Source organism: Geotrypetes seraphini, chromosome 18 (assembly GCF_902459505.1).
Source record: "Geotrypetes seraphini chromosome 18, aGeoSer1.1, whole genome shotgun sequence".
Lineage (NCBI taxonomy): Eukaryota > Metazoa > Chordata > Amphibia > Gymnophiona > Dermophiidae > Geotrypetes > Geotrypetes seraphini.
The window spans coordinates 11,826,593-11,850,904 of NC_047101.1; the positions used below are offsets into that span (position 1 = coordinate 11,826,593).

General features: G+C 43.3%; 1 protein-coding gene across 6 annotated transcripts in view; it reads left to right on the forward strand.

The window, feature by feature from the left end:
* LOC117351634 (F-box/LRR-repeat protein 21-like) overlaps positions 1 to 24,312 on the forward strand; it is a 54,936-nt gene that overhangs the window by 29,104 nt on the left and 1,520 nt on the right. For 3 of the 6 annotated variants that reach the window (XM_033927190.1, XM_033927191.1, XM_033927194.1), the window contains 7 exons: positions 1,552 to 1,682; positions 2,420 to 2,966; positions 5,178 to 5,273; positions 13,498 to 13,647; positions 16,788 to 17,163; positions 19,091 to 19,213; positions 20,521 to 20,692. In XM_033927190.1, the coding sequence (XP_033783081.1) occupies positions 5,212 to 5,273; positions 13,498 to 13,647; positions 16,788 to 17,163; positions 19,091 to 19,213; positions 20,521 to 20,692 (883 nt within the window). In that variant the 5' untranslated portion in view covers positions 1,552 to 1,682; positions 2,420 to 2,966; positions 5,178 to 5,211. The remainder of the gene's footprint in view (positions 1 to 1,551; positions 1,683 to 2,419; positions 2,967 to 5,177; positions 5,274 to 13,497; positions 13,648 to 16,787; positions 17,164 to 19,090; positions 19,214 to 20,520; positions 20,693 to 24,312) is intronic. The other 3 variants (XM_033927192.1, XM_033927193.1, XM_033927195.1) reach the window with 2 other exon arrangements.

A 24,312-nucleotide genomic window follows, 5' to 3' on the forward strand; every position in this document is an offset into this window, starting at 1 on the left:
GGAGTTTCTAGCATACCATAATCTAATCACATCGAATCTAATCCTTAGGTTTGTATACCGCATCATCTCCATGTTCGTAGAGCTCGACGCGGTTTACAGTAGGAGAAATAGAAAGGAACTACAACAGAGGGTTAGAGGTAGACGTGTGAAGAAAATTTAGAGGACTTGGGATGCCAAGATATAAGAGTTTCCTTGATTCCTAAGTTGGAGGGAGACTTACATTTTTTGAGAAAAGCCAGGTTTTCAGATGGAGGGAGCTCAAGTTCCGAAGAGGGGAGGTAAGGTTGTTCCAGAGCTCAGTGATTTTGAAGTGGAGGGAGGTCCCTAGCTTTCCTGTGTGGGAAATGCCTTTTAGCGAGGGGAAGGATAGTTTTATATTTGTGGGAGGATCTGGTGGTATTAGGGTTTGAGGAATTCCAAGAAAGAGGGATAAAGGGAGGGAGGATACCATATAGGATTTTGAAAGTTAAACAGGCGCATTTATAGTGGACCCTGGCGATTATCGGAAGCCAGTGGAGCTTGGCCAGGAGCGGGGAGACATGGTCAAATTTACTTTTAGCGAAGATGAGCTTGGCCGCGGCATTCTGAATCCGTTGGAGTCTGTGGAGGTTTTTCATAGTTAGGCTTAAGTAGATAGAGTTGCAATAGTCCAATCTGGAGAGGATGATGGATTGGACAAGGAGGGTAAAATGTTTTTGATGGAAACAGGATCTAACTTTCCTCAGCATGTGAAGGCTGAAAAAGCATTTTTTTACCAAGGATTGGAGGTGGTCATTGAAGTCCATACTTAATTCGCTGGAATAACCTGCTCAATTTCTGTATTTGAATTCTTTTTGTAAGTTCCTTTTCCTGGGATGTTTCTTTTTCTTGTCCTCTCATAATTGTGGACTGTATTAAGGATAAATACTTTCCTATGTATTACTTTTTGTTCACCAAGGGAAATTGGTTGTAATTTTTCTCATATTTCTTGTCAAAGAATATGCTTTGGATGTTAATGGAAAATTATAAATAATAATAGTTTTAAAAAAGTGACACAGCCCATTCAGCTCCTATGGGCTTCTATGCACTTGCGGCACCAGGAATCACTATCATGGATTTGTAAAAGGGGCCCTATAAATTCTACTTCTAGCTGGCTTGGATGTAAGGCTTCAGGGGTCTTTCTAACAACATGTTAGTTCAAGCTTGTTGCACACAGCTAAATTGTATTCGATTCACATGCCACATTGAAGAGTAACTCTTTCCTTTTATGCATGCATTAGGAAACCCTAACTCATGCTTTCTGCATATTGCTTACAGAATCTGACCGCTGTTTCTAGTCATTGAACCCAGTTATCTAAAGAAATGTTTCTTTTCTAGCCAGTGAGAAGGTGTCATGTAATATCATATGAATATTTATTTTAGTTTCTGAAAGACTGCTATTCAAACATCTTGGTGATGTATAATATTGACAAATTCTGCAAAAAAAAAATAAAAAATCATGAAATGCAACCCCCTCCACAAAGATTTTCATGCAGGTGTAGCTGCAATATGTGCCATATTTTCCTTATACAGGAACATGAACCCCTAGTGGTAGTCACATGATACTACTACTAGGAGCACTATTTTGACAGGTGGTGCCAGATTGGCAGGAGCAACTGGGGATCATGCCTGCCCCAGGAAACCTAGACAACCAAAGAAACAAGGTATGGAACCAGGGTGGGGGCTTCATCGGGAAGAGGTTGGGGGCTTGGATCAGGAGGTGGGAGATTGGGGATTGGATCTACTAGGGTGGGAGATTGATCCTGGGTAGGAGATTGGATTGGGGGTGGGGTATTAGATCAGAGTTGGGGGGGGGGAATTGATTAGGATGTTGGGGGCTATATCCGGAGAGTGGGGGGGGGGAGCAGTGCAGAGCACTCAGTGCGCCAGCCTGCGCTAAAATCTGCTATTGTGGTTTTGTAAAAGGGAGGGCTTGTTTATGACCAACCCCAGCTTTTGATGCGGTTATTTCACTGTGATTTTTGCCTCTACAACATGTGGTATATCACCACAAGTTGTGTTAGGGCAGTGGTCTCAAACTCAAACCCTTTGCAGGGCCACATTTTGGGATTTGTAGGTACTTGGAGGGCCTCAGAAAAAATAGTTAATGTCTTATTAAAGAAATAACAATTTTGCATGAGGTAAAACTCTTTATAGTTTATAAATTTTTCCTTTTGGCTAAGTCTTAATAATAATATTGTAATTTATAGCTAAAGAGACATATGATCAAGAAACTGTTTTATTTTACTTTTGTGATTATGATAAACATGCCGAGGGCCTCAAAATAGTACCTGGCGGGCTGCATGTGGCCCCCGGGCCGCGAGTTTAAGACCACTGTGTTAGGGTATTTGCATAGTAATGAGACGCAAAACATGAATTTGAATGTTTTGCATATCATTAGGTAACCTAAGGAGACTTAAATATCACCATGATAAATTTTATCACACTGCATTAGGGCCCTTGAAGTCACTGTAAGGGTCAATTAAAGCAACTTAAACCCCTGTGGCTGATCGCTAACTTCTCCGTTACTCCAATACAGGTGAGAATCTGGCTTAAGACCTCACTATGACAGTTTTGTCCATGAAGTGCGACTTTACCTACATTTATTTTATTTTTTTCAATTATTTAATAGATATATTGATCACTTATCTCTAATAGTCTTAGATGGTATATATATATATATGTAAAATAGTACAATTGTACATTTAAAATTACACTTACATAAATCCACAAACACTTGTATAAATTAAAACTACTTTTATCATATATACAATATCACAGAAACATCCGACAGCAATGCTAATTGTAAATTACAATCTTGGACAATAACCTTTCTGGTACTTCTTAACCTCTAGGTGCATTCCTTGAATGGATACCTTCATAAAGGCAGTTAATAAATCATGAAATCCTAGTCACTCATTTAGTGGGACTTAAGTACAACTTAATCGGTAAGGGCCGATTCCGCCCCAGAACACTTCAGAAATAGGCAGTTTTGAGATAGGCACTAAGGGCCAGATTCTATAAATGGCACCTATCAGCACCTACATTGTAGGTGCCTCTTGGAACAGTTGTCAATCAACTGCTAGGCGCTGTTTATAAAATCACACTTAGCAATGCCTAAGCAGGCTTAGGCATTGCTAGGCATCCTAAAGGTAGGCGTAGCTTCATTAGGCCAGCTTTTCACTCACTTACCGTAATTTAGAGGCACTTATCTTGTAAGTTCCATGCCTACTTTTTAATGGAAAAAAAATAAACAAAAAACAGGCTAGTGTAATTGCTGTAACTTCTTAAAAGTCCTCTTGGAACTCCATATTCCTTATACTTTAATCAGTGAATAGATTGTGCTCAGAGACATGGAGGAAAAAGGGGACAAAAAGCCAGCAGATATCGGAAGTCTACTGAAAGCTGAATTTGCAAGCTAGACCAGGGACTGACACCCATTCTGGAAGACTTAAGAGTCTTTCGCTGTTACCATTTGGCTTCCTGAAGAAATTTTGAAACGTGGCACGTCGAGGCCAAAGAACTATACACAAAAGATAAGCGCTTTTTCAATAATACAATCTTTCAAGTCATGCACATATAAAAGTGTATTAAGGTGGAAGTTTTGCAATGATTGGGTGGTGAGGTTTTGGGGGGACTTTTTGTCCCCTTTTTCCTCCATGTCTTTGAGCACAATCTATTCACTGATTAAAGTATAAGGAATATGGAGTTCCAAGAGGACTTTTAAGAAGTTACAGCAATTACACTAGCCTGTTTTCTGTTTATTTTCTTGAATTTTTTCACGCTGTTTGATTTTTGAAGTTATTTTCCTCCTGTGTAGTTTTGTACTTTTTAATGTAGGCACTGGTAGCCTCCTTAGGCATGGGCGGGTACCTCCTCTTAAGTGCTGAATTCTTACATTGATTAACTGATTTTTATTTTTTTGATTGGTTGAAAACCGACATGGTCAATTTTTAATTGGCTGATTAAGCCATTTAAAACAAAAAAAAACCTTAGTCACAATCCTGAACTTAGGAATTGCTAAGTGGCTGCAATTAGGATGCTTAGCACCACCTAATGTAGGTGCCATTTATAGAATCTGGCCCTAATTGGACATTTTCAGTGGCAGAAAACTGGTTAAGTGCCACTGAAAATGCCCATTTTGCCCTGAACAAGTAATTTAAGTGGCCAGGAACCATTTCTGTCCGGTTAAATTGCTTTGAGTATTGACCCTTATGTGTTTAATTATGTGCCCCCCTGCCCCCCGCTATTCCAAGGAAAGTACGCATCTGTGAATCTAGTGCCTTACTTTCAGAATACTGCTTATCTGGAAACTGCTCATTTGGTACACCGACAAATGCGCCCAGGACAATTGTGCCCTGTCAAATGTGTGCACGCAGGACAATTGGGCCCCATCGATTGCGCCCTGTGGAAAGAAGAGTTTTGCCCTGATTGGACAATGACATGACGGACCTAACGCCCTGATTGGCTCAGGCACCTCAGGCCCCTCCTAAGGGACGGGGCCTGAGGGGTCTGAGCAAATCAGGACCTTCCAGATAGGGTTTCCACAATCATTATGTAAACCTTACCCTTACACTAGATACGAAGTGAATACAGTATTTTCAGGGGGGGGGGGGGTTGTAACCCTCAAAAAGACAAAATAGTATCCACATCGGGCCACATGTGACAGGTCACCATTCAGTGCGTGTGCACGCATTTGTTGGCCGCGTATTTGTCGGGGCATTAGCCAGTGCACACCGTTTTTCGGGGCACAATTGTCCTGAGTGCATTTGACGGGTCACCCGCTCATTTACTTATACTTTTTCTTTGGGGATATCCTGAAAGCCCAGGGATCTGAGGCTCTCACATTTCATAAATCTAATCATAAACCCAAGGACCGGACTTGTATATTACCTGCACGCATCAATATTGAATGCATGACAGCGGAGACAAGTCCATCCTTGGCCATTAAATAATGCAAAACAGGGCTCAAAGAGTGTATGTTGGAATTGAATTTCATCTCCTGGAGTGGAGTGAAAAATAAGAATCCTCTGTGGAGAGTAACAGCAATTATCCAAAATAGGGAACTTTTCTTACTTTTGAAACATCAGCTATTTTTTTTTTTTTTTTGTCAACTTAAATTCTGATGGGTTTGTTCTCATGGTATTTTACTGAGATAGGTAGTGAACGAGGACGGAGGCCGGTGAGTCCCCCATGGCGGCGGTTACCTCAGTTCATTCATCCAGTGCGAACTATAACTTGGAAACGTTCTTTAGGTAAGCAAACTTGCTCATTAGAAATATTGCATTCCATAAATTCTTATATACCGCAGCTACCTTGCGGTTCAGTGCGGTTAACAGCTAAAAGATACTAACCATTTGTAGTATGATCATAATAAATTAATCAAAATATTTACCAAGCAAGTGGGTTTTCAGCGATTTTCTGAAAACTAGATAAGAGGTTGAAACTGATATATAAGTGCTAACTTGTTTATCCCGCATAGCTGCCAAAGATTTACTAAGGAATCGTTTATAGATACATCTCTTTTCAGATGGAAAGTCAAAAGAAAATCATATCGTACGCAAGTGCATTCTAGTAGCAAAATTGAAATGATCCAAAAGGTAGCTGGGTAAAAGTCCATTCAAAGCCTTAAAACATACACCAGTGGCATACCAAGGGGGGGGGGGGGGGGACCGCCCCTGGTGCCTGCCATGACGGGGGTGTTCCCGGCCTTGGAGTCACGGCCTGGCCCCAAAGCTCTGGGTAGCCCCCGTGGCCCAGCATGTTCCCAGCCTTCTCGTCCGGTCCGATGTCCCTTTACCTTCCGTCAAGCTGAAGAAACTGCCCACACACTAATTTTGCCACTAGCGCATGTGAGCCCCTATCACCATCCATTACGTAGACCGTAAGGCCCCGATTCTATAAAGTCCATATCAAATTAGGCACCGGTATAGGCACCGATTCTAGAAAACTTAGGGCTTATCGCACGTGACTTTTAATCACGCGCTAAACCCCGTACTAGCCGAAAAACTACCGCCTGCTCAAGAGGAGGCGGTAGCGGCTAGCGCGTTCTGTTACGCGCGTTAAACCGCTAGCGCGGCTTTGTAAAAGGAGCCCTTAGGCGCCCAACATAGAATCGTGCTCAGCGTCACCTGAGCTCGCTTAGGCGTCGCTCAGAATCCCAACGTTTAGGCATCACCACATTTACGCCGGGGTTTCCTTCATCTATGGGTAGGCGCCAGGTTCAGAGCCTAATAGCGCCTAACTCACAAAGAGGCGCCTAACTCCGAAACACATCCATGATCCGCCCCTACCCATGCCTACTTTTAGTGTAGGCGCTTTGGGCTAGGAACCTACTTTTTATAGAATCATGTTTTTCCGAGTTAGGCGCTTAACTTTCAATTAAGTCCAGTTAAAGCCTATTGTGAGGTGTTGGATGCCAACATCAGCACCGATGAAGCCTATTAGAAACATAGAAACACAGAAAGATGACGGCAGATAAGGGCTACAGCCCATCAAGTCTGCCCATACCATTGACCCACCCTTTTAAGTCTACTGACCCCCTTAACTCTACTAACCTGCTCTATTAAGTCTATATCCTAGCGACCCTATTCATTGGTATGACCCTCGCAGTGATCCCACATAGGTATCCCATTTATTCTTGAAGTCTGGGATACTGCGGGCCTCGATCACCTGTACTGGAAGCTTGTTCCAATGCTCTATCACTCGTTCCGTGAAGAAGTACTTCCTGACGTCTCCACAAAACTTCCCTCCCCTGAGTTTGAGCGGATGTCCTCTTGTGTTTGAGGGTCCTTTGAGAAGAAAGATATCATCTTCCACCTCGACCCGTCCCGTGATGTACTTAAATGTCTCAATCATGTCTCCCCTCTCCCTACGCTCCTCCAGATATTGATCGATTACGTTAGGTGCCAGTAGCTGCACCAAACTTTATGCGGACTTTATAGAATCAGTGCCTAAGGGCTCAGATGTTAGTCTTTTCTGTGCGACGGTGTAACCATGTTAACCAATTAGCATGGGACACACCCACTCTCCGCTCCTAGACGTTTTATTTTTTTTATCGCTTGGGTCACATTTCCCCCAAATTATTGCAGAACATCTCAGCACGCCCTACGGCAGGGGTAGGGAACTCCGGTCCTCGAGAGCCGTATTCCAGTCGGGTTTTCAGGATTTCCCCCAATGAATCTGCAGGAGATCTATGTGCATGCACTGCTTTCAATGCATAGCCATTGGGGAAATCCTGAAAACCCGACTGGAATACGGCTCTCGAGGACCGGAGTTCCCTACCCCTGCCCTACGGTATGCCGTTTTGGGGCTGTGTTAAGCGTGCATTAGTGCTTACTGATAATTTGCAAAAGGGCCCCTTTATTTAATTTGGATATGTGCACCTTCCAGCACCTAATGGCATCAATTCATCCCTCTTTTGCGATTAAGGTAGCTTCTTGCAAGCAAAGACGAGGCATGCCATTGCTATTCTGACCTGGCAGCTTAACCTTTCACCGGAAAAGGTTTCAACTAAAGAACACTGGGGCCAAAATTTCAGTGCTATGTAGCCTTCTGGGAATGGCTCCCGACCGGCTAAATAGCACACAGCCGTTAATATTCAATGACTCACCGGCTAAGGCATGCGGCCAGATGCACCCACCTAAAAAGTAGATCTATTTTTGGCTGCTAGGACATAACCTACCAGCCGATACATATCGACTTAGCAGGCTATATCTCGGCTGGCCAAAATATCCCCCCTAAATTCAATGACAGGCACCAGCATTGAATTTCCGATGTCACAGCTGAGATACCCAGCTGTCTCCATTGGTCTGAATATCGGGCCGATTTAAATCAAGTAAAACCTTTCTATTTTTTTGTTACAGCAATTAAGTACGAGGTTTGCCTGATGAGACGGTAATATAATGGAATAAAACAAAGGAAATAGGGTGATACTTTTTTTATTGGACTAACTCAATGCATTTCATGATGAGCTTTCGAAGGTAACCCTTCTTCTCCAGATCAGATATAAGCAAATGTGGACAAATATCGGTATATATAAGGGAAACATGAAAGCATTTCAGGGGTAGGAACAGGAAGGAGGGGGGCAGGAGACAGAGAGGTGGCAGAGCAGTTTTAAATATCTTTATAGTGGGGGGGGGGGGGGGAAAAAAAACCTAGATCTCTTTTAAGTCCCGTCTGGTAGGTGTCAAAATACCTTATCATTTTGATTTCAAAGTTCCCTTTTGGTATTCTCACCATACCATCATTGGTGCACTGGTCAGCTTTCCAAAGTGTTGTCCTAATTGGTATTGTGACCCTTAATACGATATCTATGTAGGTTGATTCTGGTCTTTAGCATTTGGCTCGTTTCACCGATGTAACATGCATGCCTCGCTGCACTTTTTGCACTGAATGATGTATGAACAGGTGAAGGATCCCTTTATGCGGAATGGTTTTCCCCTATGAGCGACTGTTCGCACAGTTCACACCACAAGGACGTGTGCCGTTCCCTTCTTCCCGGTTTGTGTGGGGAGCTTGCTTTTCACCCATTTTTGTTTCAGATTAGGTAGTTGACGGAAGGTCAGCACTGCTCTGCCACCTCTCTGTCTCCAGCCCACCCCTCCTCTTTCTTATCCCTGAAATGCTTTCGCGTTTTTCTTACATATACTGATATTTGATATCTGATCTGAAGAAGAAGGGTTATCTTTGAAAGCTCATCCTAAAATGCATCAAGTTAGTCCAATAAAAAAGATTTCACCTTATATCCTTTGTCTTATTACTTTGCCGAAAGCCTGAAGTCCTAATGCCGTTGTACAGGGCCATGGTGAGACCTCATCTGGAGTACTGTGTGCAATTCTGGAGGCCACATTACAGTAAAGATGTGCGCGGAATTGAATTGGTTCAGCGGACAGCCACCAGGATGATCTCGGGGCTCAAGGGTCTCTCGTACGAAGAGAGACTGAACAAACTGCAGCTCTACACTCTCGAGGAACGTAGGGAGAGGGGCGACAAGATCGAAACATTTAAGTACCTCACGGGACATGTCGAAGTGGAAGATGATATTTTATTTCTCAAGGGACCCTCGGCCACAAGAGGGCACCCGCTCAAACTCGGGGGCGGAAAATTTCATGACGACACCAGAAAGTATTTCTTCACAGAGAGAGTGGTTGATCATTGGAACAAGCTTCCAGTGCAGGTGATCGAGGCAGACAGCGTGCCAGACTTTAAGAATAAATGGGATACCCATGTGGGATCCCTACGAGGGTCAAGAAAAGGAAATTGGGTCATTAGGGCATAGATAGGGGGTGGGTAAGCAGAGTGGGCAGACTTGATGGGCTGTAGTCCTTTTCTGCCGTCATCTTCTATGTTGCTATGTTTATATTATCTTGGAAAGTGGACTAGCATGACCACCACACCATTTCACTCATGATGAGAAGGGAAATGTATCGTTAAGTCAGGAGTATGCGATGCCTGGGTTTGCTAAGACCATTTTCAAAAGATGAATGCCGCCACAGTCTCCAACCACAATTGAGGTACTTACTGTTACACTACAGCAAAAATAAATTCAAATTATGGCTACGCAACAGTATCTTTCAAACTGTAGCCAAGATTAATAAGAGGGAGGGGGCTATCGTTTGCAATGAGATGGGAAATATGAAAGATATGTCTCATGTGTTGCACCGTCGATCTGACCCAGCATGGCACTTATATATGCGCAAAATCTTATACCGGTTCATCGTCCCTGGTGTGACTCAGCTTCTACAATGTCCCATGGAAAACAAAGAAAAGAAGATAAATGGAGAGTATGCATGAACAAAGATTCTTGAAATTTAGTCATGATCTAGGCAAGAGGAAATATGCGAGAGATGTATAGTCTTTCATTGGGCAATGTCCCCCAAATGAGTTGGTTCCATGCATACACTGTATTTGATGTGCTGATAGCGAACCCCGTGAAGCATGATCACACAGTATTAATGACATGCTCATAGTTGTCTCCGGTGTACTTTGAATGCATTTATTTTTGCAGCATCAGATGTGTGTGTTCCAAATCATTTCTTTTATTATATTACATTACAGATTTCTATTCCGCCATTACCTTTCGGTTCAAAGCGGATTACAAAAAGAGTTATGGAAGAAGGGTTACAACGTTAGATCAGAGAAGGTTTCCAATAGGATCTGGGGTTAGGGAGGGGATGGTAAGAGGGGGGTTAAGCTTTATTAAGCTTTATTAAGGGATTTCTTGAAGAGTATAGTTTTTATTTCCTTTCTGAAAATCTGAATACTCATTAATCTGGAAAACCCAAATGTCTGGTGTTATTTCCTCCCGTTCTCGTATTCGCAACGCAATGTCTGCTCAGTCTCTGGTGATGGTGGTTATTTACCCCAGGAGTTCACAACTCAGGGCGCGTCCAACTAGTCAGGTTTTCAGGACAACCACAATGAACACGTGCGCATCCAGAAAACTTGGCAGGTTGGGTGTTTCCTGAAGTTTTGGGTTGAGCATCGCTGATCTACATTGCTTTCCATAACTATTTCTTTTCATCCTCCTTTAATAAAAACTATTTCAGATATATCCCATTACACTAAGAATAGTCATTGGTTTTGGGGAGCAATGCTGGCTCAAGGGGTTTTGGTGCTCTGAGCTAACTGTTGCTCTCAGCATTGGTATCTCCCATCCTACCCCATTCTGCCTTGATGCCCACCTCATCCCTTCCCTCACTAGCATCAGCTCTATCACCTCTCTCCTTCCCATTGTCCAGCATCTCTTTTCCCCTTTTTTCTCTTCCTGGGTCAAGCATCTCCCCCTTTCCCTATGTATCTTTGTCTAGAGGTGACTATCACAAGCTATTCACGTTGAAGAATGGAATGGGGGAAAAATTTGTCCCCGTCTCCGCCCCATCCCCGCGAGCTCATCCCCGTCCCATCTCTGCAAGCTCGGTCCCTGTCCCATCCCCGCAAATTTTTTATTAAGATACTTAGGGGTCCTTTTATTAAGGTACGCTAACTAATTTAGTATGCGCTAAAGATTAGCACACGCTAAATGCGCACCTTAATAAAAGGATCCCTTAGTCTTAGTAGAAGTATAGGGTTACAAACTCTCTAACCCCACGCCAGCTCTGTGATGTAAACAAAATAAATAAAAAAGACTTTTCCTCTCTCCTTTAGGTCCTAGTTCACGCTTGCTGTCTAACACCAGCTCTGGCAGGATACACCTTCCAAATCTGACATATTGTAATCACAAAACAGAAAATAAAACTATTTTTTTTACCTTTTGTTGCCTGGTCATTATTCAGATCATGCTGATCCCAGGCTCTGGTGTCTTCTGATAACTCGCTTGCCAATGGTCTGGCATCTCTCTCCTCTTCGTCCCTTCCTTCTCCCATACCCCATGGTTTGGCATTTCACTCTCTCCTTTCCTTCCCCATCATGTGTCCTCTTTCTCTACCCCTGCCATCCAGCATCTGCCCCCTCTTTCCACTTCCATTGTCTGCTCCCCTCTTTCACTCCTCCCCAATGATATCTATTTGTGCTAATCGCTGAACATATTCCTGTAGAGGATAATCTGTTTATCCATATACTCCCAGTACTGTAGAAAATGCTATACCAGAAACAGATTGAAAAGGACCAGAATGCACACACAAAAGAAAACCCCTCTCAGCTGTGTGTGTCTAAAACTTGGATCTAATCAGTTTTTCCAAAATAATTTTATCAATTAAAATTAACAAGTCTGTCGGTTGTATAGCTTTTCTCTAAAAGACACAGCTGTTGAGAAGGAAAGGCGAGGGGAATCACATGATCGTCAGAGGGAGGAGGTGCAGCTAGATGTGAAGGACAGAGCGTGGGAAATGGAGATCAAGCTATGAAAAATCCTGTTAGAGAAATTTGGCTCCCTTGCCTGTCATTCTACAGTGTGTCGGTAGGGGTACTGAAAGGGACGGGCTGCAGTGTAATGTGACTAGCACGGGCTTCTCAGGCCCTGGGTCTCCGTACCTACAGATTGACTTCCCCATGATTGCTGCTGCTTCTCTGCCGTGTCCCTTCTTCAGTTCTTAAGTCGCGTGCAGCTGCCGAAACTTCTTCTCTGATGCAACTTCCTGTTTCTGGTTGCGTCAGAGGAGAAGTTTCAACTTTCAAGCAGCCGGGCGCGACGTGTTGAAACGCTCGTGCCACTGGGAGACAAAAATGAAAATCGCCACAAAGGTAAGGTGAGGGGAAGAGAGGAAGGGAGACGCCTGCACGCGGCGATCGGGAGGGAGGGGGATGCTGGACCGTGCGCAGAGAGGTCACTGCGGAGACAAGGCCATTCACCGCTCCACGGGGCGGTGAATGGCCTTGTCTCCGTACCCGCGGTGTCCACTTTTTTTCTGTTCCCGTATTGGGGGATTACCCGCGGCTAGCCGCAGGTAACAGCCACAGGGTCAATCTCTAATTCACATTCACAGCCTTTGGCTGGCCCTGGAGTTTTCCTCTGAAAAGTCTGCATATGCAGAAAAGGGAAGTTATGTTAGACAGAGGCAGAATGCAGCACATGGAAAATTCCAGAAGGCTGGCAATAGCATGCATAGCTAAATCACTCGGTGTTGCCAGCAACCTTTAGAAGGAAGACACGTTTTAAGGTGGGGGGAGGAGGTTGGAGGACTGTAGGTAATTTGATTATCTAGCCCATATTCTGCAAAACTGGGCAATGTTTCAAAAATTGATTTACAGGAATCCTACATCAGTATCTCCTGAATCCAAAGGAATAAATTTTTATACTGCACGAGGAAAAAGAAATGCCATGGCCCCACCTTTTCGGGTTGTCATCATTTTCTCAGCTTGGAGAGTTTAATGAATTATACTTACGTAATTAACCCTTTCAGGACCATAAGGATCGTAGGCCAATTTTTGTGGTTTTGACGACATTTTTATGGTAAAAAGGGCTTGCAGATGCCAAAAAATTGATTTTTTTTGTGAAATATCATTATTTTTATTTAAAAAAATCACACTTCTGGCTTATGGACAGTGTGGCAAGTGAATCTTCTCGTCAATCTGGCAACGATGCTAATGAATGAATGTCGGAACCAGTTTGTTTACATAAAGGCAGTATCCTATGGAATCCGTACATATCAAATTTAGAACTGTAGACTATCCCAATCAAAATTTATAGGATTTTAAAGTTATGGGACAAATATGTCCCTTGGTCCTGAAAGGGTTAAATGATAAAAGATCGACTAGAATGGGGGAAAAATGTGCCTCATCCTCGTAAGAGAGACACAGAAGCAGTCTCTCTTAAGAGCGTCATGCTATAATCCTCTTTTTGTCTGGAAGGAAGCAAAAGCTACATCCATTAGTGAAAAGGGTCAGTTCTTTCTCACTGGGCTATAATTGTATTTGAATTGCTTTCACGAGGCTTTAGAAGAAACTCTCTGTGAAGCACTGTTTTGCCTGTGGCAAGCAAGTCTGATGGACAAGTAAATGTGAGCTGCTTGTTGTATTTTATTTTCACTTTTCAACTAGGACCGTAGCAGGAGCTCCTGAAGCCTCCCAGACTGGCAAAGTTCGCCAACACTGGCAGCGCACTATTGAGTCAGCAAAGAGAAGTCGCATCAAAGTTCAAGATTACAGCAAGAGCGGGTTTATGCTATCGGAAGTTTTTCAAATCTGCAGGTAGGAAGAAATTCATCGATGTGGGTCATTCGGAAAAATCACACTGGTTAATGCCGGTGGCATTTTCCATGTTTCATATTAGTGGAGTTTTCCATCTCAGATGTTTATGTTTAGTCAAAGTTTTAACCGCACTTTGATTTGCCAGCAGCACGGTGTACAAAATATAAAAACAAGAAACGAAAAGAACACCATAAAAATAGGAAGGCAAAAGAAGAAAAATAAAACGTAATGAAATCAAAATAATCAAATCTCAAAGAAAAATAAATTTGTTTAAATCTTGTTTAAATAGTTGCCAGAAAACAGGAATCATAATTTACAAAAACATTCTCGTAGAAATGCTAAACCAAAAAGATGCGCCTTAACCAATCTCAATGCACTGATCTCAATTTGACATAGGACAGTTCTGAACGAATCGTAACTGCAGAGTAAATGAACTGAATCTGAGATCAGGCAGACTGACAAGATTTTTGTAAAATCTTATCACTTTCCTCAAAATCTAGAAAAAAAATTTGGGGTTTTTAGTTTGACAGCGTGGGATAGCGCTCCGTACGTCTGCGCTATAGAAATGATAAGTAGTAGTAGCAGAGATCAATGCCATAAAATTTTTTTAAAAAAATTCTAGGCGTCTACTGATTTGAGTACCATTTATTGAATCAGGGCCACTTTGTCAAAATGTTGGGCATGCTGCTGACCCGCCCATGCCGTTCCCTTGGCCACATCCCCTTTGGAGTTGTACACCATTAAAATTGTCCCAAAAGTTCACTGGTCTATAAATTTGATACTTCAACTCTAATAGTATACACTCAAAATAGTAATGAAATCATAAGTGTTCAGTGCCCAATCTCCTGCACTGGAGCCGCAGCGAGGTCAAATCAGGACCATCAAAACACTTATACGCCCCTTAGGTGAATCCATTGTGTTATTACATATTGGTCTTTAAATAATCACCAGAGCTGGTATATGATAGGGTATCCTTATTGATATACTGATCAATGTCACTTAACTTATAATGTCCAGCAGTGGTGAGTTATACAGCATGGTTCCTCAGGAATCCTCCACCTCGGGTCAAATCACATGTGCAAATTTCTTGGCATCTCCCCAACTCATAGAAACATAGAAACATAGAAAAAGAACGGCAGAAAAGGGCCAAAGCCCATCAAGTCTGCCCACTCTAGTGACCCTTCTCCCTGAGTTTGCTCACCAACCCCCTGCCCTTACCTCATTAGAGATCCCACATGAATGTCCCTGAGTTTCGCCCAAAAGGCTTCTTCAGGAGGAGTGTCAACTGGACAAGGTTCAATGAAACATTACATTCTAATCCGCTCGGGCATAGCATCCTGCTACACTGGCCATGTTTGTTATAGAATACGGTACTTTCACCAGTGGCAACAAACTGAGATCGTCTAAACTCGGAGTAATTCCTTAAACAACTCAATATTAATCTCTGAGTCCATGTAATAATCTGGTATTCTAACAGGGCCTCATCGACACCACTAAATGCTCAACACACTTTCATAGCGCTAAGCTTTGTGTGTCATATCTTCATAGGTCCTTCAATTATGATCATTATTACATTTATTTATTTATTTTTTTTATATTCTTTATTCATTTTCAAAATTACATTAAGTGTAAAATATATTCATTCACAGTAACAATAAATATATCACTTATAAACAATCATTGGTACATTATATAAATTTTTATCCCTTCCCCTTTCCCATCCCTCCCATTCATATCTTCCATTATTATATAATATATGTAATAATAAAAATACCCCCCTCCCTATATCCTGAACTGATAATTAAAAGGGAAATAATTTTACTTAATCCTTACAATATTTTGTTAATGGTTTCCACACATCCTGAAACTTCTTAAAGTATCCCCTTTGTAAAGCAATAAATCTTTCTATTTTATAGATATGGCATAAAGAATTCCACCAAAAGTTATAATTTAATCTCTTCCAATCCTTCCAATTATATGTAATTTGCTGAATGGCAACCCCAGTCATTATTACATTTAAATCAGTTTGATTCTTAAAAATTCTTTGGCACAGAAATGCTTAAATACATTTTTTGCTTATTAATTCATGAGCATCTTGGGCCAACGTTTTATAGCAAGTTTTAATCCATCTGGGAAGTCTTGTAATCCACCATGTTTTGCCCGAAGCTTTATCAAGGAAATACCCTACCACGAGTAAATCACAGTTAAAGCTCAGTCTAACATCTTAACTAAATATTATTAAAATAGGTCCAAGCCTACCAGAGCCGGCCCGTCATCCGACTTCACTGCTTCAGCAAGGCAAGATGGCAGCGGCGTTCTGTACTCACTATTTATACCTCCCACTAGAACAGCTGATCTCAAAACTCCTCCAATCAGAATGCTCCCAGTTAAATTAAAGATGCCCATTGTAACTCAGCATTCGACCCATACGGAGCTACGGTATTCAATTTATATATCCATCATTGCCCCTTCAGATTTATAGAAAAGGAATAGGACCATAAGTCAGCAATGTATATAACTACTAATGATTGCCATTTAGCCCTTGTTAAGGTCAATTATTGATAAGTATCATTAATTCATCCAGTTTTTGCATATATCTGATAATTGTGCACAAACCTGAGCACATAATTTTGGGTGATCTTTACAAAATTCTAGAGTCCAACAAGCATCAATGCATTCCATGATAGAGAATGACACGGTGACAAAATTCATCACCGTTCCCGTCCCCGCGGATAACCGCGGTAAACAATCTTCATGTCATTCTTTAAGGAGAGAGGGAAGAATCAAGAGTATGAATGGCCACAACCACTGACCCTCAAGCTTTGCTTTGAAGAATGCTGGTGTAGAAGGATTGAGGTTGAAATAGACACTAGAAAATGACATGGGATTATTTCCCACGGTTATCCGCGGGGACGGGAACGGTGATGAATTTTGTCACCGTGTCATTCTCTATTCCATGATTCATTATCAACACCATAACCAACACTGAACTCTCAAAATACCCATTTAAAAGACCCACATCTGATCTAAATTAACTACCGAACACAAGTTATATAAAATAAACAACTGACACTGAAAGTTTTCACTTTTTTTCTTTCTTAAAACTGCGAAGAAGTGTAAATGAAACGTCTTCCTTTCAGAATGAAGCAGAGTCGGCCGAGTGTTCAGACCGAGAGCCCAGTTCTCCAGGTGCCGCCGGGAATGAAAAAGCACAAGAGCGGCTTTTTCTCCTCCACGCTAAGCAAACCCCAGATTCAAGCCGTCCCGCTAGACTGGGGAAACCTGCCTCATCACGTGGTCCTGCACGTTTTTCAGCATCTCCCTTTGGTGGACCGAGCACGGGCATCTTCGGTGTGCAGACGGTGGAATGAGGTTTTTCATATTCCTGACTTATGGAGGAAATTTGAGTTTGAACTGAACCAGCCAGCCACTTCCTACCTAAAGTCTACACACCCTGATCTCATCCAGCAGATTATTAAAAGACACGCTGACCATTTGCAATACGTGAGCTTCAAGGTAAGAATGGAAACTCACCATAGATGCTTGTTAGCAGGTGTAAATCTTGACCTCGATCTGTTAGGAGAGTGTTTTTCAACCTTTTTACACCTATGGACCGGCAGAAATAAAATAATTATTCTGTGGACCGGCATCGGTCCGTGGACCGGCTGTTGAAGAACACTGGGCTAAGTCATGGGCCAGACCCCGCCCATCTCTACCCAATCTCCACCCCAGACCCCGCCCCCATAATAATACTAATTGCACCTTGCACGTCCCGTGCCTCATCTGGAAGCCTTCTCTCTGACGTTGCAACGGCAGAGAGAAGGCTTCCGGTTCAGGCGCACGATGCCCATAGGAGCCGCTGCCCGTGGCTTTGTGCACTGAATCAGTTAGGAAGAGGGAGCTGGCTCAAAGATAACGCCGCATCGATCGGTTCATAGACATAATCGCGGAAGACAAAGGCGCGTGCCGACAACTGAGTGCAAGACGGAGGCGCGCGCTGAAGAAAATTACTGTTTTTAGGGGCTCCGACGGAGGGTTTTGTTGGGGAGCGTCCCCACTTTACTTAATACAGATCGTGGTGGCGTTGGGGGGGGGTTTGGGGGGGTTGTAACTCCCCACATTTTATTGTAAACTTAACTTTTTCCCTAAAAACAGGGAAAAAGTGAAGTTTTCAGTAAAATGTGGGGTTACAACCCCCCAAACCCCCCACAATGCCCCCACAACGCGGCGCGATCTGTATTAAGTAAAGTGGGGGGGGGGTTCCCCCCACGCCCCCTCGTCGGAGCCCCTAAAAACAGTAATTTTCTTCGGCACGCGCCTCCAGGCTGCGCTCAATTGTCTGCGCGCGCCTTTGTCCCGGCGTGCTTTTGACTTGACACCGCATCGATCGCACCGTGGACCGGCGGTTGAAGAACACTGTTTTGGGCCTGATGCACGTGCTGGCCCTGTGGACCGGCAGGAAATTTCTGTGGACCGGCACTGATGGTTGAAGAACACTGTGTTAGGACATAGATGTTTATTCCATGTCTAAAATTGAGAATAAGGGGCCAATTCATCAAAGGGCACTTCTCTCCCCCCACCCCACCCCCCTTATCAACTAGAGGTTTTTAGCACAGGTAAATCCTATGATGCTCATAGGAATTCTATGAGTGTCAGAGCATTTACGGCATCGGCCTGCACTAAAAACCTCGAGCGCAACTTGATAAAAAGGACCGTTAGTGTGTGCTTATGCTAATGATCAATGTGCCCTAAACGCTAAGATTCCCGTAGAAATATAACAGGCATCTTAGCATTTAGCATGCACTAAATCGGTTAGCACCCCTTAAACAGGTATTGTCTAGGCATGCTCAAGTCCTGCCCAAAATATGCCCAGGCCCTGCCCCCTTGCCATTTGCATTCACTTGGGCTTTTGATGTGTGTAACCTGCTTTTAATGGGACTTAGATGTTTATTTTTTTTTTTTTACTCAATGTGTAATTAAACATTGGAATTCATTGCCGGAGAATGTGGTGAAATCAGTTAGTATAGCAGGGTTTAAAAAATTTGGAGAATTTCCTAAAAGAGAAGTCCATAGGCCATTATTGAGAAGGCTTGGGGAAATCCACTGCTTGGGATCTAGCTAGGTACTCGGGACCTGGGTTGGCCATTGTTGGAAACAGGATATTGAGCTTGACGGACCTTCAGTCTGTCCCAGTATGGCAATTGTTATGTTCTTATGTGAGCCAAGTATAGGCCAGTCAAGCCACTGTGACATCACTGATGAGGTTGGCTCTTGGGTATTGATGGAATGAGGTATTATGACATCACAATCTCACCTCTAGAATGTTGCTACTCTTTGGGTTTTGGCCAGGTACTAGTGACCTGGATTGGCCACTGTGAGGACAGGTAAGGCTATTCTTATGTTCTCAAAATAGCCTTAAGTTATGAAATTATTTTATTTCTAGGTTGACAGCTGCACTGAATCTGCAGAAGCAGCTTGTGACATCCTCTCTCAGCTGGTAAATTGTTCAATCAAGACATTGGGCTTAATTTCAACAGCAAAATCAAGTTTTATGAATATTTCCAAGGTACTGTAAACCTTTAATGCATGAAGAGCTTTATAGTAATCAGAAGTGGCAGACCAAAACTCACACCTACAGGGCAATTCTATAACCTATGAGCTCACATTTACATGTCTATTACACACACATAAGTGTTTAGAATACTGTCATTTTCGCACATATGGGCACATCTATACGCATAAAGGTTAGCGTGGTGTCTAAGTACGATTCTGTAAATACCAGATGAAAAGATCTTTATTGACTGACCCGACACAGCCATGCTTCTGCGCAAAGTTTGCATGAGAGGTCACGCTCTGTGAACGGATTCCAAAACAACCATTGCGGTACACAAATGGAATCTGTTCACAGACCGTGATGCCGCCACCAGACGTTTGAAGGGACAAATGTGCCCACTTGTCATTTTGCACCATAACATTTTCAGTGTCACCATTTAACCCCTGACAAAGGCAACATGTCACAATAAGGGACATGTTGGATCATCTAATAAAATCCATTTCATTGGATTTTGTTTTCCATGTGTTTATTTATTTGTTCAAAGCTCAGAATGATTTATATGAGTTTATTCAGATACTCAAACATTTATCCCCATCTGTCCCGGTGGGCTCACAATCTATCTAATGTACCTGGGGTAATGGGGGGGAGGGGGGGATTAAGTGACTTGCCCAGGGTCACAAGGAGCAGCGTGGGGGTTTGAAGCCACAACCCCAGGGTGTTGAGGCTGTAGCTTCAACTGTGTCACTCTAGAAATCAAAATGTAGTAAAAGTGAGCCAAGCAAAGGGCAATGAAGTCATTGTGACATCACTGATGAGGTTGGCTCTTAGACATTGGTGGAATGAGGCATTATGACATCACAATACCAGCTCTGGTTACCAGAGGCTGAAACTTTTTACACTATTCATTCAATTTTCTATACTGTTCTCCCAGGGGAGCTCAGAATGGTTTACATGAATTTATTCAGGTACTCAAGCATTTTTCAAGTCACTTAATCCCCCATTGTCCCAGGTACGTTAGGTAGATTGTGAGTACACCAGGACAAACAAGAAAAAGTGCTTGAGTATCTGAATGTAAAATCACTTAGGCTAAAAGTGGTATATAAATAGTTAAATAAAAAAATAAAATATACCTCCTTTAGAGCAGATGTAAATATGTTCATGGGGATTTGTGTACTACTGTGGCATGTAGATGCCAATGTTGTCTTATAAAACAGGTCTAAAATAGACATCTTTTATACAATGATCCGATTTCTTCATTATGCTAATGGAATGGTACAAGTTTTGCTACAGATTCTATTCCTATTCTTTCTCCTTTTCAGTCCCATTTCGTATCAGCTCTGACCGTGGTTTTTGTCAACTCAAAGTCCTTGTCCTCTATCAAGATTGATGACACTCCAGTGGATGACCCTTCCTTGAAGGTCCTTGTGGCGAATAACAGCGATACATTAAAACTTCTAAAGATGAACAGCTGTCCTCACGTGTCACCTGCAGGTGAGTAGTGCGCCTCCCACAGGATTGAAAGACTTCTCGCGAGCCTTTATTTTGAACGTTGCCCGATAGTGCTGATTTGGGAAGTAAGCTTTTTGTCGGGAATGTAGTTGGCTTAAGAACAACCTACTGTTTTAGAAACCACTATCAGATACAGAATTTCCAGTGTTGGAAATTAGCTTACATGCTTTTGAATTAATCAGAAGAGTATCATCCAAAGCTGACTTGGTCATTGGCAAGTCACTGGAAAATAATTTGACCTTGGCTATCTCCGTCTACCCAATATTTATTTAGATTTTAAAGCTTTGTATACTGTCTAAGCTCTAAGTGGTTTCCAAGTAACAAATATTCATAAAATTAAAATAACATCCAACCACCATTATCTACATTAAACATCTTGTCCACATACATTATTTTCTGCAGCCTACGAGCAGGCAATAACATCCTGCATAATAATGTTTCCAAAAATTGAAACAGATGGAACTTGCTGCAACCTCTACGTATAAGCGGCAACGAACAACTGAGATTTTAATAATGTCTTGAATTTAGGGCAGTCCGTACATAGCCTCAATTGTCCAACCAAAGCATTCCCTACGGTAGTAGATAGTAGGGGGTATATGACCCACAATTTCCCATTTTGCACTAAGGGACACATTCTGTAAATAATAACTTTATTTTATTTTTAATAATAACTTTATTTTTATATACCGCCATACCACAAACAGTTCTAAGCGGTTTACAAGGGAAGAGACTGTATACAGACAGCGACATTACAGAGAACGTTCGAAATTACATTGGCATGTTAAGTTTAGTCAGGTTTATCTGGAAGTGTTTTGGAAATGCATCAGGTTGAATTGGGGTCAGAGAAATTTGTCAAAGAGATAAGTTTTTATTGACTTCCTAAATGTTTGGTACGAAAGTGTGCTTGCGATGAAGTTTTTAAAACATTTGTTCCATTTTCTTCCCAATTTTAGGCAGCGGTAGGCATCCATGAGACAGGTCACCTTCACTGTAGGTGTCTGTTGCTTGTATAGAAAGACACATCAGGACACCTAAGCTCGTCCAAGGCTGGACGTGGACATAGTTTCATCTGGAAGAGGCCTTGGGTGAGCTTAAGCGACCCTAAGCATCTCCCTAGGGCTGTGATAGACACCTAAATGTAGGCCAGCATTCAAATAGATGTGGACGCCGAACTGATCGCGGCAAGGAAATCTCCCTGCTACGATCAGATGAGCAGCTGCAACTGGATCTCCCCCCCTCCCCACCCCCCACCGTGAAGTCAGCTGGCAGAAGTGATGCTTACTTCCTCCCGTTGGAAACCCCGAACCACATCCGCAAAGTAAGACAGGCAGGACGGATGCCCACTTTCTCCTGCTACCACCCCCCTGAACTCAAAGCTCCCTGAAATCAAACCCCTCCAACCCCCCTCATGGCTCAGGCCCCCACCCCTAACTCTACCCTCCAACCCCCTGTACCTTTCAGTTGATTGTCTGGCCTTCCCCTTCCCAGGAGGGTCCTAAAGCTCTGATTGGCTCAGATGCCTAAGGCCCCTCCCATAGGAGGGGTTTTAGGCACCTGGACCAACTGAAAGGCCCGCCATTTTGAAGTGGCGGACTGGCTGGCTGGAGGGTGTGAGCATCCCTTTAGCTGGGCATTCAACAGAAAGGTATGGGGGGTTGGGGGTAGAGTTACAGGTGCAGAGTTGGGGGGCCTGAGACTTAGGAGGGTGTCAGGGAGTTCGGGTTCAGGAGGTGGTGGCAGGAGAGAGTGGACATCCCTCCTGCCCGGCTTACATCGTGGGTGGGGGTTTGGCGGTTCTAGCAGGAGGGAGTGGGCATCCCTCCTGCCTGGCTTACATCGTGGGTGGGGGTTTAGCGGTTCTAGCAGGAGGGAGTGGGCATCCCTCCTGCTGGCCAACTTCACAGGGGGGGGGGTCAGGGCTCCCTGCCACAGCTGCTCATCTGATAATGACAAGGGGATTCCCTTGCCATAATCAGCTGATGGCAAGGGATTGGGTGCAATTTCTCTAACTGGCGCCTGTGACATGGGCACCGGTTAGAGAATCAGGCCAGTTAGGCGGGGTTAAGCGTCCATCCCTTAGGGCAGATGTCATTCTGTATAGGACGTCGATGTGTGATTCGCAGCTGCAAAAACTGGCGTCCTATGCAGAATCCGACCTTAAGACCCGGATTCTCGTACCAGTGCTGATTTTTAGGTGCTGATAGGTACCCAAACTTGGTCACTGGTATATTAAGCCAGGATTTTCTTTGCCTACTATACCAGTGCCTACCTCAATCCATGCCCAAACTCCCCACCTAACCAATCCTACTTTCGGGTAGACAGCAGCGGGTACTTTGGTGTAGATGCCGACTGTGAGGTGGTAGGTGCCTCCTGAGCCAATTAATTATTTTTAATGGTGGGCTTTCAATTAACAGCACTGATAAACCAATTAAAACAAATTAGGGCGCTCTTTTACTAAGCCACGGTAGAGGTTTCTACCACAGTCCGGGGTGCTAAATGCTCCGACGCGGCTACATTGCTCATAGGAACTCTGCGGGCGTTGGAGCAACATCGGAGTATTTAAGGCTCACGTGACCTTTATAGAATGACACTTACCCGCTCTTTTACAAAGGCGGGCTAAGCTTTTTAGCACGCGCTAAACGCTAACGCGTGCATGTTATGCTATGGACGCGTTAGCGGTTAGCGCACGCTAAAATCCGTGCTAAAACGCTTAGCGCGCTTTTGTAAAAGAGGGCCTCGGTGTGGATCGTTTCTGGTGCTGAGGTTTCAACGCTATATATAGAATCCAGTCCTTAGTGGCTCCCACTAGAATCCAGAATCATATTCAAATTCGCCTGTTTTTGCTACAAAACAATATTTGGTTTATCCCCAAGCTACATCACCCCTCACTTCACCCTTAACCACAACTTTAAGAACTCCTGAAAAATTCAACTCTTCGCCTTCCCCTCCCTAAAACTATGCCACTCAAAAAAATTCCTTGACAAAACCTACGCCTTCCAAGCCGCCAAACTAAACCCTTGGCTAGCCCAAATGGTCCTCAAGGCCTACAACTACCTCGACTTTCCGAGACCAAGACCCTTAATGCCCCTTTTCAATCCTCCCCCCGCTCTGATCCACTCCCCTCCCCCATCTCCCTCCTCTCCCTCTTACTCCTCTCCTTGCTGTTCGCAACTCTATGATTCAATTCGTTATGTAACCATTTGTAACTACTCTCGCTTTGCTGTTTGCAACTCTATGATCAACTTGATATGTACCCACTTGTAATCTCTGTCTAACTTATGTGAACCGCCTAGAACTCTTCGGGGTATGGCGGTATACAAAAATAAAGTTATTATTATTATTATTATTATTAGTGTGTATTAAATCAGTGGTTCCCAACTCTGTCCTGGAGGACCACCAAGCCGATCGTGTTTTCAGGCTAGCCCTAATGAATATGCATGAGAGAGATTTGCATATAACGGAAGTGACAGGCATGCAAATCTGCTCCATGCATCCATGCATATTCATGAGGGCTAGCCTGAAAACCCGATTGGGCTGGTGGTCCTCCAGGACAGGGTTGGGAACCACCGTATTAAATCTTCTGTTCAACTCTACAGAAGTTC